We start from the raw sequence: 14,979 nt of genomic DNA, 5'->3' as shown, positions 1-14,979 counted from the left end.
CCTAAATGAAACATAAACAAATACAACTGGCTGGCTTTGATCATGTACAAAAAAATCTATAACAACATTATAAATAAAATTGAAACCTAATTAAATGCATTATTAATTCTATCAAATGCCAATGATCGAATCCAATCATGATGGGAAAATACTCTATAGCATTCTTTTGGGTTTTTTTTAAATACATTTATTTGAAACCAAATTTTGTTTCATTAATTTGTGGTTAATTCAAATTATGTCAGAAAGAAAAGAGCTTTTAACGCATGACGATGAATAAATACCCTTCAAAAGATATCTTAAGAAGAAATCTATTCGAACTTGTATCGAAGAGTAAAAGGAGGACGCATAGCAACCGAAAAATAAGACTAATTTCTGAAAAAGTTTGAATACCTTCTGCTAGAGTATAAAACCAGTCATAAGTAACTCGTGCTGCAAGCTGCCGTAATATTTCAAAACTTACTGAGGAAGAGAGTAGATTAAATAAGAAAGAAATCAGCATTCCAATAGATAGTCAAGCAACATTTAGTGAACGTGAATTCTCTGAACCGATTAGGCTAATAATATTGATATGTATGTCACATTAAATAACTAAATTTATTGTATCATATTTCAAACTAGTTAAAATTTGCAAACTATTTAAATTTCTTATTTATTTAGCATTTAATGGACTTCCTATTTAAGCTTAAACTTGTCAAGCAAGATGGAAAGTTTATACAAAGTTCTTCATGCGCATACAATCTTATTGTTTTTTAGGCTTTTATTAATAAAGAATAAAAAAAAACAATTTTCTCACATACCCTCTAATTTTTGCTTTAATCAGTCTAATTCCCAGCATTTGTATTATAAGAATTGATTTCATCGTCGCTCTCAAAGTCGTAACTCTTCCGTGGTTTTGCGCAGACAACAACGAAAAAAGATGGACAATTAAAATTTTAAAGTTGGTGTCCCTCAGCTCATGCAGAATTCCGGCATTAATAAAAATATTTGCCGCATTTTGCTACCGTCTTCAATTAAACAAATGACAAACACTTAAAACCAAACATGAGTCATTAAACGTATGTAGTTATTCCATTAATTTAAATATCGCGCAATAATAAGCAGTGTGTGTTGTTTGTTTTTGGTTCTCTTTGTCTGCAGTCGATAGACGAGGTAATCGGGTGGGCGTGTTATCGATATAGCGGCTTGTCATTATCGCAATTCTATGTGCCCGCATTTGAATGCATTTGAATGCATTTGTGTGTGTGTGTGTGGGTTTGAATTTGAATTTGAAAACAAGTCAAATAAATAACTGCTAATCGATGGCATTTATCAGTCATCCGTAAATTGGTAGCAAATATAAATACATACATATAGTTTACATCTTTACTTTTCCTTTCGAATCGTCGTTCAGAAATGGCAATCGTCAACCTTGTGTGTGTGCGTTTTTGTTGGTTTAGAACGGCTTTCGAATTGAATTCAAAATTGATGCGACTCATTTGCATGTGATCGCCTAATTGAGGCCGTTGCATAATATTGACCGAGCCGAAAAGATTATGTAACCAGACTAATAAACCAAAAAGCCGTCAGATTTAGCTTTTAATGTCACCGACCCAACCAAGAGATCAACAAACCAAACCAAAATAAAAAGAAAAAAACTACAAAAATGTCGTTGTGGATGCAACTAATAAAGTAATCCCACCACTTAACGACGTCCTTGGATGGAGTTTAAATTTAGTTAGCCATATGAACCAATCAGTTAGTCCAAATTGAGATTCTGAATTAAATCAAAATCAACATTGTTGACAAATGCATAAAATCCCAAATACCAGGCAATTATTATTATTTGACAACAAATTTGCTTGAGAATCGAATACACAAACACATGAATTAAAAAGTTTATGAAATATATTTATGCATTATTCATAAGAATCTCTCTTCCAATTGTGAATGCGTTTCACTTTCGATGAGAGCCTCAATATGTTTCTCCCATCGACAGCTGATAGCGACAAATGTGAAGTTAATTTGACAATATATCACACTCTCTATATGGTATTAGAACTATTCGAATGGATTCAATTAAAATGCTTTTCAAGGGGATTGACCAAATCAATTTTGGCACTGAGTGGCAAGCCGCAAATTGAAATTAAATAATGCGGGCATTCGTTATTCGTCATTAAATCGGATACAACTTAATTTCTTGCCAGTTATTTGAACTCTGAACATTAAGCAAACAACAATTCAATCTTCGAGTGTATGCATTAAATACTATTAATCTGTAGATTGATGTAAGCAACAACAAATTCATCGTATTCGTACGGTTTTTGCTTCTTATCTACATCGACATGCAAATTAAATTCCGAACACACAACAAATATAAAACAAGATTTGTTTAAGTTATTTTTTTTTTTTGTTTCTCTGTTTCTGATTTTTTTTTTTCGCACAATCGCATATCTTTACATTTGCCATACAATACAATTCAAATCTTTTAACTGTATGTGTAAGTGGCGTTGTGTTGTGTATGTGTGAGTGTGTCTCAGTGTATTATTACGGGTGAGAATGTGTGTGTGTGTGTGTGTGGCGCAGTTTAGGCCATTCATTATAATTAAAACATTGAGCGCAGCTTGGCTTGGGCTTCAAATGTCTGTATTTACGGATGATAAGACGAAGTTGGCTTTCTTTAGGAAGCTAATAGAATTTATGTTTACATTGTATTTAAATTATGTTTGCTTTTTTTGTATGTTTTTTTTTTTGTTTTGTTTTCATTTTATTTAGTGTTAAAAATATAATTGTGTGGTAAAATTAAATCATAATTCAAGCATCTGTTGTAATCATCTATGAACTCATTTTTTTCGTATTTTTTTTACAAGTTTTTTGTTGTTTAAATTTACTGTTGTACCTATGCTAAACACTAAGCCTAATATATATCTGCCAAGTCCAGCATTGAACACACACTGTCAAGACAATTGCAAGATGATGATGATGCCTGATGGCCAAATTTGTGAATATTTGGCAGCAATTGTTGGTTGTGGTTCGTTCCTCGATCTCTTCTCGGTTCTTATTTTGTTGTCAACTGGAGTGTTAATACATATACTAAATGTATAAATGTGTCCGTGTGTGTGTTTGTTTTGTTTTTATCAAATGCGGATGTATGTGTGTGTTGTGGGTTGTGCAGAGAGTTGTCAGAGCTTGCATCAGCTACTGTGTTTGTTTGGTCTAAGATCTGTTAAAACCTTGAAAGAAATTTACAATTTAATTGTTGATACTAGGAAGCAGATTTATGTATGCCTTGTACTCACCAGTCCTCATCGTTCGCCAGTATTGTAGTGTAGTGTCTACGGTTGTGTCCCCGCAACCGCCAATTCTAGTCCGCTTTCGTCTCGGCGAACTCGTCGAGCGCAAAGAATCCGGCAGTGCCGCCACTGCTACTGCTGGCTGTGCTCGTGGTCACCGCGGTGGCCGCTGCTGTTGTCACTGTGACCGCTTCGCTGGTTTGTGTTGCCTCGCCCGCCTCCTCGGCCTCGGCTTGCGCTGCTGCCGCCGCCTCCTTTTCCTCGGCACTCGCTTGAGCCGCTTCCAGCACTTGTTGCTGCACTTGCACAATGGGTTGGCCATCTTCTGTGTACGAAACAGAGACGGGTATGCGTGTGCCATCCTCACTGATGACATGTGGACCCTCCTCGCCATCTTGGCCCTGTTGTATGATGATTTGGCCTTCGGAATTGATCAGTGAGGCATCGATCAGTTGCTGTTCATTGTTATCGCCATGAACGAGAACCATTTGGCCGCTGCCATCGGTCATCATTTGCAGTGTGTCGCCCTCCAAGCCATCGCCGGACTGCAGCACACCAACACTCTGCAGCAGCTGCTGTATCTGCTCGGGATCTTGCACAATAATCTGATTGCCCTCGGCATCGGTCAGTATGTGATTATCCAGCTGCAGCAAATGTCCATTCTCATTCACAATAAACTTGATTTGTCCACCATCGACTTGGGCCTGCATTGCCTCATCCAGTTCCATGGCCACTTGCTGTTCACCTCCCGCTGCCTCACCAGCTTCACCTTCACCGGCGGCAGCAGCTGCTTCGGCTTCCGCAGCGGCTGCAGCTTCTTCGGCTGCTTCAGCTGTTTGCTCGCCAGCTGCTGGCGTCTCCTCGGCTTCGTGTTTCTCCGCCTCGGCAGCCTGTGCTTCGCCCGCAGCTTCTTCAGCACCTTCCTGCTTGACCTGCTTCTCCTTGCTGGCTGCTGTTTGCTCTCCCTTGGCGCTGGACTTCTCGCTGGGCTTGGCTGCTGCATTGCCATCGGTTGTGTCGTCTGCATTGGCATCTGCAGCTGCTGCAGCTGCGGCCTCATTGTCATCATCCAAACTGGGCATAGAGACGGGTGGCGCATTCGATTTGGTGTCGCGAGCCTCAGCGGTTTTGTCACCCTGCGCTTGTGATTCTTCCTCCTCGGCTTGATCCAAAGTGGGCATATCAATGCTAACCGAAACAGGCGCTTGTGCATTTGGTGAATGCTTGCTCTCCGCCTGCTCGACGCCGGCGGCATCCACTTGGGGTATGGTTATGTTAAAAGTGATGCCACCGCTCCCCTCCTGTGAGGTGATGACCATTTCATTTTTCTTCTCGCTGTCATTCTTATCCGAATGCAATTTCTCAAACAGGCTCTCAATGTCAGCTTCAGCGCTCTGCTCATTCGATTCCTCCTTCAAGCCGACACCCGACTCGCCGGGCTCATCGCTCAACAATGCTGTGGCAGCCGAATTGAGGGCAGCTGCATTACTGCCACTGCCCCCGCCGCTGCCACCGGCAGCGCCGCTCTTCTTCTCCCGCCTGTGTGTCTCCATGTGGTGATTGTAGTACGTCTCCTGTATGAAGGTTAGCGAGCAGATGCTGCACGAAAAGAAGCGAATGTTGTTCTCCTCGGCCACACTGCTCACCACCTGCTGGCCACTGTTGCCGCCCTGAGCAGCAGCTGCTGGCACCGAATCGCTCAATGCCTCATCAATGGTCTCCTGCAGCAATTTTTGTGTGCTAGCGCCGCTGGCAGCCATCTTCTCCAGCTGATGAATCTCGGCATGCTTCACGAGCAACTCACGCTTGGGGAAGGTCATCGCGCACTGACCGCACTTGAAGTAGTTGGTCTGATGCTGCTTGGCGTGCACGGTGGCCGCCTCGCGTGTCTCAAAGCGTTGCGAGCATAGGCGACACTTGAATGGCTTCGGTTTGTTTGTTTGAACATGTTTGCGCATATGCTCATCAAACACACCCTTGTCAGTGGACTTGAACTGACAGTGATTGCATGTATACAGCGCCGAGCCCGAGACACCAATCGACTCAGTGACATTGCCAGCCGATGCAGCAGCCGCGGCGGCAGCAGCAGCAGCCGCAGTAACTGGAGCGGCAGCTGCGGGAATTGTTGTGGTGCTGGTGACAAGCACATTGGTGGCATGATTGGTTTCCATGTGCTTGCGCAAGCTCGTCTCATTCACGAAATTGATGTGGCACATGGCGCAAGTGTTGTCCATGGCGGTGTTGTGATCACGCACCATGTGATGCTTCATGGCGCCAAAGTGGGGGGAAGATCTTGCGACAGGTCTTGCACTGGAACGTCTGCTGTTTGCATGTCTCGTAATGTGTGTTGAACAGACGCATGTCGGAGGTCTTGTAATCGCACGAGGTGCACTTGTAAATCTTGGTTGCCTTGCGTTGAACCTGCGTCTGGGTGGCGCCGCCGCTCTGTGGCGATGCGACCTTCAATTGTTGCGACACTAAAAAAAGGCAAGGGAATAGTATTAATACGGATGAGATGTAACCCACTCTATTTCGAATATCACTTACCTGGCGTTGATTGTTGCACCAGCTTACGCTGTCGCAATGCATCCCCGCCCTCTTCGAGCGAACGATTTGCCGCATTTCCCGCTAGCTTTTGCATTTTCAAAGGCGGACTTGCCGAATCTCCTGCCGCATTATTATTGCCACCGCTATCCTCATTGATGCCATACTTTTTGTTTAGCAAATTCAGCAGATTCGACTTAACGCGCTCCACATCGTTCTCGAGGCGGTCGTAGTAGTTGACCAAATTGGTGCAGCGCGAACAAACGAAATCTTCGTTGCACACAATTACCATGAAGCCCTCGCCAACCAGTTGAGCCAGCTTATTGGGGAATTTGGTTGAGGTGTGCGTGGTGCACATATCGGTTAGCGATGTCTGCGTTTGATTCCCTAATAGCAACTCATCGCAAATATAACAGCGTGCAACTCCATCACTGTCCATAACGGTTTGTTGTTGCGAAGCAGCCGCTGCTGCGCTGCTTGCATTCGAATTGCCGCCGCCGCCGACAGCGAGTCGAGTCGTTTTCAAGATGCGCGGCTGTCCGGGACCGGTGACGGTAACAGCGCCGCTGCTAAGCAAATTATTGAATTTGCGGTAGGTGGCCGGGTTTAGTTGATTGTTCATCGTACTATCCGTCTCTCACTGTGTGTGTGTGCGTGTCTCTCGATCTCGTTAGCTATTTATTCTAGTATATAGTATGGTTTGTAGGTTTTTTCTTCTTTTTCTTTTTTACTTTTCTTTTGCACAAATCATAAAAAACGAATATGTACCATCACCACCACACACTATCCTAGTGTATTGTATTTCTAATTGTGTATTTCGCAAATTGATATTTTGTTATGCTATTTTTTTTCTTTATTTTCTTCAATTGTTCGGCACCAGAAGCAACAACACAAATTGTTGGATTTTTTAATTCACGTTTGTATGCCGCGGCGTCACTTCGACTGTACTAAAGTCTATCGAGTGTGCTGTATTTTTTAGGGTTAAACGCGTATATGCTGCATAAAATGGTAGCTGGTTGTCTCGCTTTAGCGCACGCATGCGGGTTGCTCCGTGCTCGTGCGATAGCTAACCATCTCATTTACGCTCTGCGGAAATGGCGGCCTTTTGTGGTAGGCATACACGTTCAGACACAACTGTTAGCGCCGTTAAATGCACATCATGCAAAGGTAGAAAATGCATTTATTCGGCACAGAGAACTTTGTTATAAATCTAGAATACATTTTCTATAGCTAATAAAAAAATTGTAAATAAATCGAATACACATTTCGTTCACGAGTTGTCTTTTATGGCTTGTGACTGACATTCGACTTCAGGCTGTACGTTTCCAGCGTTTGGTACAGCTGCCCCAAAAACTACCACCAACGCCTGCTAGATGGCGCTGGTTTGGCGCGCTATTCAAATTATGATTTGCAATAGATGATTAAGTACTTGAGTTATGATGCAAACACTAATTTGTTAGTAGATAAGTGTATACATCATTAATGTGAGTCTGATGACGATAAGAGTCCACAACGCATTTACCACCACTTTCATATATTTCCCTTCTCGATTTCGCGAGTCCAAGCGACCCATGGAAAACCAATGATATTGGAGAGAGGAGGCGGCGGTTTGGCAATATTGAGGTTCGCGCTTATCAGCTACCTCTGTTCGCCGATAATATAATAGTATTTACCGACGCAAGTTGATACATACGGTATTTGGTAACAGCACACGCTCACGGCCAGAAAAAAAGAGGCATTATTTCGGTGGCCGTTTTTCAGTTGGCAAACGATACGAAAAGCGAACGCATAACAGCGTTAAGAGTCGAAAAAATAATAACTTTTCTATTGGGCATTTCTTGCAATTGCTCTACGATATTGTTCTTGTGTGATTATTGGCATTCTCTTTCCCAGTGTTGTGTGTGTGTGTCATATTCAAAGTGTGCCATTATCGCTCGGTTATCGAGCAAAATAAACCACGTTCAACAAATTGGAAATTGAAAAACAACAAAAACAAAAAAGTTGAGGTGAAAAAACAACAACAACGCAAATAGCTGAATTAATTGGCGACTGTTCAGGGCGACGGCCGATACTCAGATTCCCCGTGTCCGGTTCATTTAGTCGTTAAACGAACGTCGCGCACTCAATACGTCGTTAGTTAGTTGGTTGTAACTACCGCCACCGCCGCCCACTCGAGCAGAAAGAACGCACCTACCCACCGATACGGGGCGTGGTGTGAGAACTTTTTTAATTGTCGTCCAGCACACAGATAGCTGATAGCAGATCATCACAATGTACGGACACTCGACGTCGACCATCAAAAACTTTGACTCGCTGAAATCATGGTCCGTCTGGGCAGGTGTACTTGGAGTGGTGAGTAATCGATGCGACCTCATTACCCCATTGATAACGGCGCCATCTGTTGGCCATCTGCCGCGGCGAGATAAAAACAGATCTGTATCTGTTGTTGTCTTCTCGAGTATTGTTATTGTTGTGCAATTTTTCAATTTTGTAATGCTATTTATTATCAGCGCGGGCTGCCTCACTATACAGAACTAAGTGATCAGCTGCATTTAATCAATCACCAGTGTTATCAAGACCAGAAATAAGTTGCAAAAAAATACACACATACAATAAGTTGGCTCTTTTTCCGTTTGTCAATAAACTAACCGTAATTACGCACTTAATTACTTCCTCTCTCACTCCTCCAATCTCACTTTGCAGGTACAAGCCGTCATCTGGATAGGTCTAACGATAACCGCAATTGTTGCATACACATGTCATATATACATTACCAATGAAATGACTTATGGCTCATTTGTGAAGACCATTTTCTTCGATGTGTACTTCCATGGCTCGTGCAAAATGTCACCCGATGCCTATCAGAGCTATGATGACACCATTCTCAAGTCTGTGAAGACCGTCTTCGATCCCACCCAGATCTTGGTCTGGGATTGTGTCTATTTGGCCCTTTCGGTTGCCTGGTTCATTGTTTCCATCGTGCTATTAACTTGTGAGTATTCTAATGAAAGTTTAGTTATTCTTAAAAGAAAATTAATATTCCAAAATATTTATAATATATATAAATCATATTATTCATAGACCACTTCAATATAGTAAATCTAATTAATTGAACACTTCTAAGTAAAAGCAAAAAGTTCAGAAATTTTAACTAAAATAAATGAGAAAATTTACTTTTTATCTAAAGAATTTCTGCAAACCTTTGTAGCAGGTATCGCAAATAAGATAAAAACCGGAACGTTGATAGCTTTATTAATAGAAAATTGGGAAATATGCTTAATATTATTGGAATAGAATACATGCAAGGGATTTAGATAATAATGCACTTGGTGCTTCCCAAAAAATTGTATTTCGCCATTCAGTGGGATTATACTAAAGTCAAGTTTGATTTATTGTTTAAAGTCGGAAATAAGGTCACTATTTGTATTTATGATTCATGTAGATGAATCAGGAATAGGTATGCACTTTAAAATGGTATACTATCTGTTTCTTTTTGCTATCTATAGGAATTTCAATAGCATATGTACTTTATTATCAGGCAGAAGAGCTAAAGATAAAATCAAAAGCCTCGTTTCTAAGTGCTATCAAAAAAGGGGTGAAAAATAATGAATATTAACAAAAAGGCATATCAACAAAAAAAGAAACAAAAATCAACGATTAGTTTACTTTTTTCGTGGTATGGTTTGATATTGTATAATTAACGATGGTTTTCCATTCACATTTCAAAGTTAACCAAAATTTCAAAGAAATGCGGAGGGAGTTCAAGGTATGCTATATTTGTCAGTGATCCATCAAGTTGATAGACAAGACCATATGACTCTTTTAAACTAAACTTTCCACTTTCCAGTAAACATTCCAATTTCCATTTCTTCCAGGCGTACGAAAGGACAATGTGAAGGGCACACTTGGCGCCATCTACAGTTGGGCGTTCTTTGTGTTCGTCATCAGTTGCATGGACTTGGCCATTGGCGTCATTTTCGGCGTTGATTTCAGTCGTTTCCATGCAGTTGCATCCCAATACAACGCCAACGACATTAATGCCGGTGTTGTGGATCCGAATGCAGCTCAACTGATTGCTGGTGGCGTCGCTGCCATGGCTATGATGATTATTTCATTCAAGGGATTCATATTGTGGTTCATCAACGTTGGACTCTTGATCTATTTGCTTACGCGCGCTGTTCAAATTGCTTCTGATAACGACAGAACGGTGAGTAAACCGTTAGAAGTGGGCTATAATTTCCTCTTTTTTTTGGTTGTGGGTGGTGACATCATTTGCTATCTTCCCTCAATGTAATTGCTTGAGGGTATTATAAATACTTGTCACAGCGCACTAAGATCAATGAGTTTGTTTCCAAAAATATGTATGTAGACAACACGAATGCCAAATTCAATACGCGTTTGTAAACTAAATTAAATTGCCGACGCCTCTGAGATTCTTGAACGCAGAGGACTACGGCATGTCTAAAGTTAGCTCTATGGAGGAACTGATAAGCCCCGAGGCGTCCAGTCGTTAAATTGGCTTACTTCGCTGTGTGCCTGATAAGAGATTGGAATGTTTTGTTGGTGTCGTTTGAAATTTATGCAAACGTATTTTTAAGGGAACACACACTGAAAATGCCCTGTAAATGTCTTCACTTTTATGCAGTATCGATATGTTATCGATTATATCATTATATAGATTTATATTAACTTTTCATACATAAATACCTAAATATGCATATTATCGATAGTAATAAGCTTAATGGCGGTGTGGCATCGCTGCAAATGTAAGTGTGTTATCGATAACATAACTTTGTCTACTTTCGCCGTTTTCTTTCGTTTCATTGCACTTTCTTGTTTACTACGTTGTGTTTTTATCGAGTTCATTGTTATATTCTAGCTGATAAAACTTTATGAGACAGCACTGCAATTGGCTTCGTTTTCACTGCACTTTTAGTGTTTTATTGCTTTAATAAAAATATTTGTTGAGTTTTTTATTATGTTGTCGTTGATAAACATTATGTGAACTCACTGTCATAATTCAGAGAATCAGTTATCGATAATACTACGTATCTGCACACAGTTTTAAACCCATAGTTTGACATGCACTGTAACGTATTTCTTGAATTTCTTTGGCTCGCAGGATACGCTTTTCATGCCACGTAAGGACTCAAATGACATTCTGGCCACCCGTGCACCCATTCGTGCCTACGAAGAAGAGAGGTAAATATATAAATAATATATTTTATAGTTAATTTATTAACTAATTACTGATTTCCCATAGAGTGGAAGTGCAAGCTTACAACAATGATGCCTTCCTGCCCGATACACGCTCCACGGCCGAGACGATCGAAGTGAATGAGGAGGCAATTGTGCGAGCAGCGCACATGTCACGCGATGCCAATCTGATGGATCGTCGTTTCCGTAGCATCGATGCCTTCCAGCAGTATCCGTCACCCAATCAGCCCGCAGCTCGTCAATCGTCGCAGAATCCTGTGCAAGAGACTGTTGTCGTGGCCACAGCGGGATTCCCCGTGCCTGACTATTCACCTGGTCTGAGTCCCGGGAATAACGGTATTCTCCGTCACCATCATCAGTACTAATTTTTAATGCGGCGCCCAAAAGCATGCTTACGATAATGAGCTGATAAGAAATTGGCCTCAGTAAGAATACGCAATTTCTTTTTTTTCTGACATGGAAGTACATTACTTTTGAGAGCAATATGCCAAGTCCAGAGATCCCTCCGAATAATAAGATTATGAATTAAAAATTTTCGATCAAGCATTTATTAAATTTTGATTGAGCCCAAAAAATATCTAATTTAATTTGAACAACCCGTTGAAATTTCAAAGTTTTTGGACCCAAAAACGGTTTGAAAAATGATATCCGACAAAAATATGATTTAACTCATAAAATGTTTCTTACCTACGAAAATTTCTTATCAGCTCATTCTCGTATATTATAATAATCCACATAATTCTCAAATAGTTCCCACCCTGCTCCTCCTTCTAAAGTAAAGCCAACAAAGCCAAAAACAAAACCAAACAGTTAACACCAAGGTCGCTTTCTTAAAATCCAGTAATTACTTTTCGATCAATGTTGGATTTTTTATCGTTAAGTTAGAGATTGTTTTTAACTCTGGACTGTAACCCAGTGATAAACGAAGAAACCGAACCTGAAATGAACATTGTGTTGTCGCCCATTGTATTATTTTTTATTTATTTACAATATATTTTGTGTATATAAACAGCAAGCAATTGCCAACTGTGAATAAATAATATATATATATATATATATATGTGTGTATGTATATATGTATTTGTATACTATATAATTATGTGTGTGTATATAGATATGATGAATATGTATTTTATGGTAAATATGAAGAAAATTGTAATGCTTTTTTAAGCTGCGTTATCAGCAACTGCTGCCTGATCGTGTTGCTGGGGCGGTGATCGTCGCACTGGATTACGCAAGACCAGCTCCGAATCCTCCGATATGATGGGCAACGCATGCACCCAATGATAGTTGATCAAATGACTGATGCTATCGAATATGCGATCTTTGGTGCGCACCACGCCCTCGGGATCGATGAGCAGCAGATGCTTCGGTGTCTTCCCCTCCAGCCCTGTCAACACGTATTGTCCACGCTTGCCCTGAGATTCGCGCACTAAGAAATCGCCATCCTGGAGCAACATGCGCTCGGCAATGGGTCGCGAGATGGCCGCATGAAACCAAACTTCGGCTGTCAGCGGACACTGGGCGCCATCGAAGACGTCGCGTACTGTGGATGCTGTTGCAAGGGCAGCGGCAGTTGTAGCAGCTGCTGCTGCTGTTGTTGCTGCGTGCAATGGATCAAAGTTGCCCAGTGCTAGCTTATTGGTGGTTTGATCGGGTGGCGGGGAGTTAAGATCGATGAGATTGCTGCTCAAGCGATCGCGCGGTTTCTTTAAATTCAATTGTGCCACACGCGGTGCATGCGGATGCAGTGGCATTTGCTGTTGTTGCTCCTCGCATGGCAAATCCGGTGGCAGCTTGTTGGGCAAATCATTGTAATACTCTTTCACATTCTCCTTGCAGCTCTGACTCATCATGCCATCGACAAGCGCGTTATTCGCTGATGACGCTTGATGATGCTGATGATGATGTTGATCGTTGTTCATTTTGTTCAATGCATTGAAGCGCAGCACAAACGCTTTGCCAATGGTCACAATTAAGTCTTCGCTCTGGCCGCCAGCGCATTCCAGCACATAACATGCCCGCCACTCGTCGCCCTCCCTCTTCGCAATGTAGGCCAGGAAATCAAGGGTATCATTGTCGCCACCGGAAGCAAAGGAAATGCGCGGCATGTTGTGATTGGCAATCACTTCGCCAGTGTCCACATTGCTCAGCGTGAGCGCTCGACTCGACACATTGATGATGATGTTGGTGCCAGCATGTTGCATGCTCGGTCGATCCGATATAAAGTTGTATAACTTCTTGTCCAATCGCCGTTTACTGGCCGATTTTAAGCCTGCTGCTTCGCACACGCGATTGATACATTCTCTACAAATATGTATGTATTCATTATTGTTCACTGTCTTTTTTTCGATATTTCATTCAATTGCTTTGCTTACCGTGCCAGCTGTGTGCGCGTCTCAAAGTCCAGTGATTTCATTGAGGTCTTGACCTCAACGCAGCCCGTGTAACGTACATTGAATGTTACGCCCTTTTCTAAAATGACATCGTCCGGATATATGCAGCCATCGTTAGTCGCTGTGGATGTGGAGCCCATGCCACCGTTATTGCCGGCTTCGATGCCGCCATTCCGTGGCATTTCGCGTTTTGTTGTGTATGCGTATTTTGGTGCGTCCTTTGCGTCCTTTGTTTGTAGAGTTGTGCAGTGCTCAAGGAATTAGTTCGACTGAATGACTCACTTGTCAAAAGAACGCAGCACTAGTTCAGGGTGTACGTTCATTTCGTTCCATTGCAGTTATCACTGATTAATGTCATGAGCGTTGTTTATAAATTGAGAGAATTCTATTTAATTTGTTGGAAAAAAATATTTATAATTTTAAAATTTTGAAAATAATGTTTTTGATAAATTGAATTGAAATTGACAATTGCGCGCATTTCGCTGCTAGTTCTGGTTCATTCTTGGCGCTGCAATGGTCAATCGTTATATCGTCCATCCGCCACAGTCTCCAGACATTCTACTTGCAATCCAATCAGCTGTTGTGAGCAATGTTAGCCTTAACTGTATTTTAAATACTTTTCGGTCATAAAATACTAAAATTAGTTTCTTAGCTTATTTTTAAAGCACCCATTTTGTAAACCAATAGCTTTTGTGTCTTTTCATAGTTAATAGCCTCTTTCCACCGCACGGTTTTCTTTGGTTTTCTTTGGTTTTTTCACGTTCAGGCCGAATGTTACGTTCGCCCCATGTAAAAACCCATAAGAAAAAAACGTCGGTTTTTCTACGTTCGCGAGCTACGTAGAAATAGCGAACGCACTTTTTGGGTAATTATCGATATTTTGATCGATATGACAACGAAAAAGAGCTCACCACTAAGAAAACAGCTGACATTAAAGTGCGCCAAGGTATGAAAATAGAAAAATTAAAATTTTATTTTGCTTTTAAAGCAAATTTTGTGTATTTTAGATGAGCCAAAAAACTCGAAAGCCGTCAATATCGTGGAGTGGCATCCACGAGGCTATGTTGTTCGAGTTATGGGAGGATATATGTAGTGCCTTTTTTGGCCAATCCACAAAGGCTCCACAAGGGTGCCAAACTCCTCCCTATTAATTCGAAAATTATCTTAAAAAAATGATTCGTTGTTTCCAGGAACATCGCGCTCCCAAAACACCCATGCTGTTGCTAAAAGTAAATGTATTTATGTAAATATTACATTGCTGCCAGCAAATCTACTTATGTACATAGCCCCAAACTGATGGCGATTTCTTTACTATTGGCAATGGCCTATACTCTATACTCCGCTAATTTTCCCTCCACTTCGTCAAAATCCTCATAAAAATCCTGCAATTTAATAAAATTTTCCATTTTAAAATGCGCGTGCTGTTTTTTGAATTGTTCGCCAACTCGTGTTTACATTTGAACAGCTGACATTTCAGAGCGGCCATATTGAGAATTTTACCGTTGCCCATATTTCTCGGTTCGTGCAGATGGAAACCCCGAAACGGGACTTTA

General features: G+C 41.3%; 3 protein-coding genes across 3 annotated transcripts; 1 reads left to right on the top strand and 2 right to left on the bottom strand.

Annotated features, from left to right (window-relative positions):
- Positions 1-2,685: 2,685 nt before the first annotated feature.
- LOC132789107 (uncharacterized) lies at positions 2,686-6,776 on the bottom strand. The gene is given in 4 exon segments (XM_060796884.1): positions 2,686-3,209; positions 3,276-5,554; positions 5,556-5,746; positions 5,817-6,776. Coding segments are annotated over 3 exon segments (3,024 nt in total). The 5' UTR covers positions 6,436-6,776; the 3' UTR covers positions 2,686-3,209; positions 3,276-3,340.
- A 785-nt stretch (positions 6,777-7,561) lies between these two features.
- On the top strand, positions 7,562-12,086 carry LOC132789112 (uncharacterized). The gene is made up of 5 exons (XM_060796894.1): positions 7,562-8,165; positions 8,517-8,805; positions 9,689-10,020; positions 10,936-11,015; positions 11,077-12,086. The coding sequence occupies exons 1-5, from the start codon at positions 8,085-8,087 to the stop codon at positions 11,393-11,395; spliced, it is 1,101 nt and encodes a 366-aa protein (XP_060652877.1). The 5' UTR covers positions 7,562-8,084; the 3' UTR covers positions 11,396-12,086.
- Positions 12,056-13,851, bottom strand: LOC132789111 (SHC-transforming protein 2). The gene is made up of 2 exons (XM_060796893.1): positions 13,409-13,851; positions 12,056-13,337 (listed from the first exon to the last, which is right to left on the bottom strand). The coding sequence occupies exons 1-2, from the start codon at positions 13,606-13,608 to the stop codon at positions 12,197-12,199; spliced, it is 1,341 nt and encodes a 446-aa protein (XP_060652876.1). The 5' UTR covers positions 13,609-13,851; the 3' UTR covers positions 12,056-12,196.
- Positions 13,852-14,979: the final 1,128 nt, after the last annotated feature.

Source organism: Drosophila nasuta, chromosome 3 (assembly GCF_023558535.2).
Source record: "Drosophila nasuta strain 15112-1781.00 chromosome 3, ASM2355853v1, whole genome shotgun sequence".
In the NCBI taxonomy this organism is placed as follows: domain Eukaryota; kingdom Metazoa; phylum Arthropoda; class Insecta; order Diptera; family Drosophilidae; genus Drosophila; species Drosophila nasuta.
Note: the sequence above shows the minus strand (reverse complement) of the source record. Positions and strands in the feature narration are given on the sequence as shown.

Coding starts and splice junctions, on each gene's coding strand:
- LOC132789112 (XM_060796894.1), top strand. CDS start 8,085: ATGTACGGACACTCGACGTCGACCATCAAAAACTTTGACTCGCTGAAA. Junction 10,021..10,935: donor CTTCTGATAACGACAGAACG/GTGAGTAAACCG, acceptor TTTGGCTCGCAG/GATACGCTTTTCATGCCACG. Junction 11,016..11,076: donor CGTGCCTACGAAGAAGAGAG/GTAAATATATAA, acceptor GATTTCCCATAG/AGTGGAAGTGCAAGCTTACA.
- LOC132789111 (XM_060796893.1), bottom strand. CDS start 13,608: ATGCCACGGAATGGCGGCATCGAAGCCGGCAATAACGGTGGCATGGGC. Junction 13,338..13,408: donor ACGCGCACACAGCTGGCACG/GTAAGCAAAGCA, acceptor ACATATTTGTAG/AGAATGTATCAATCGCGTGT.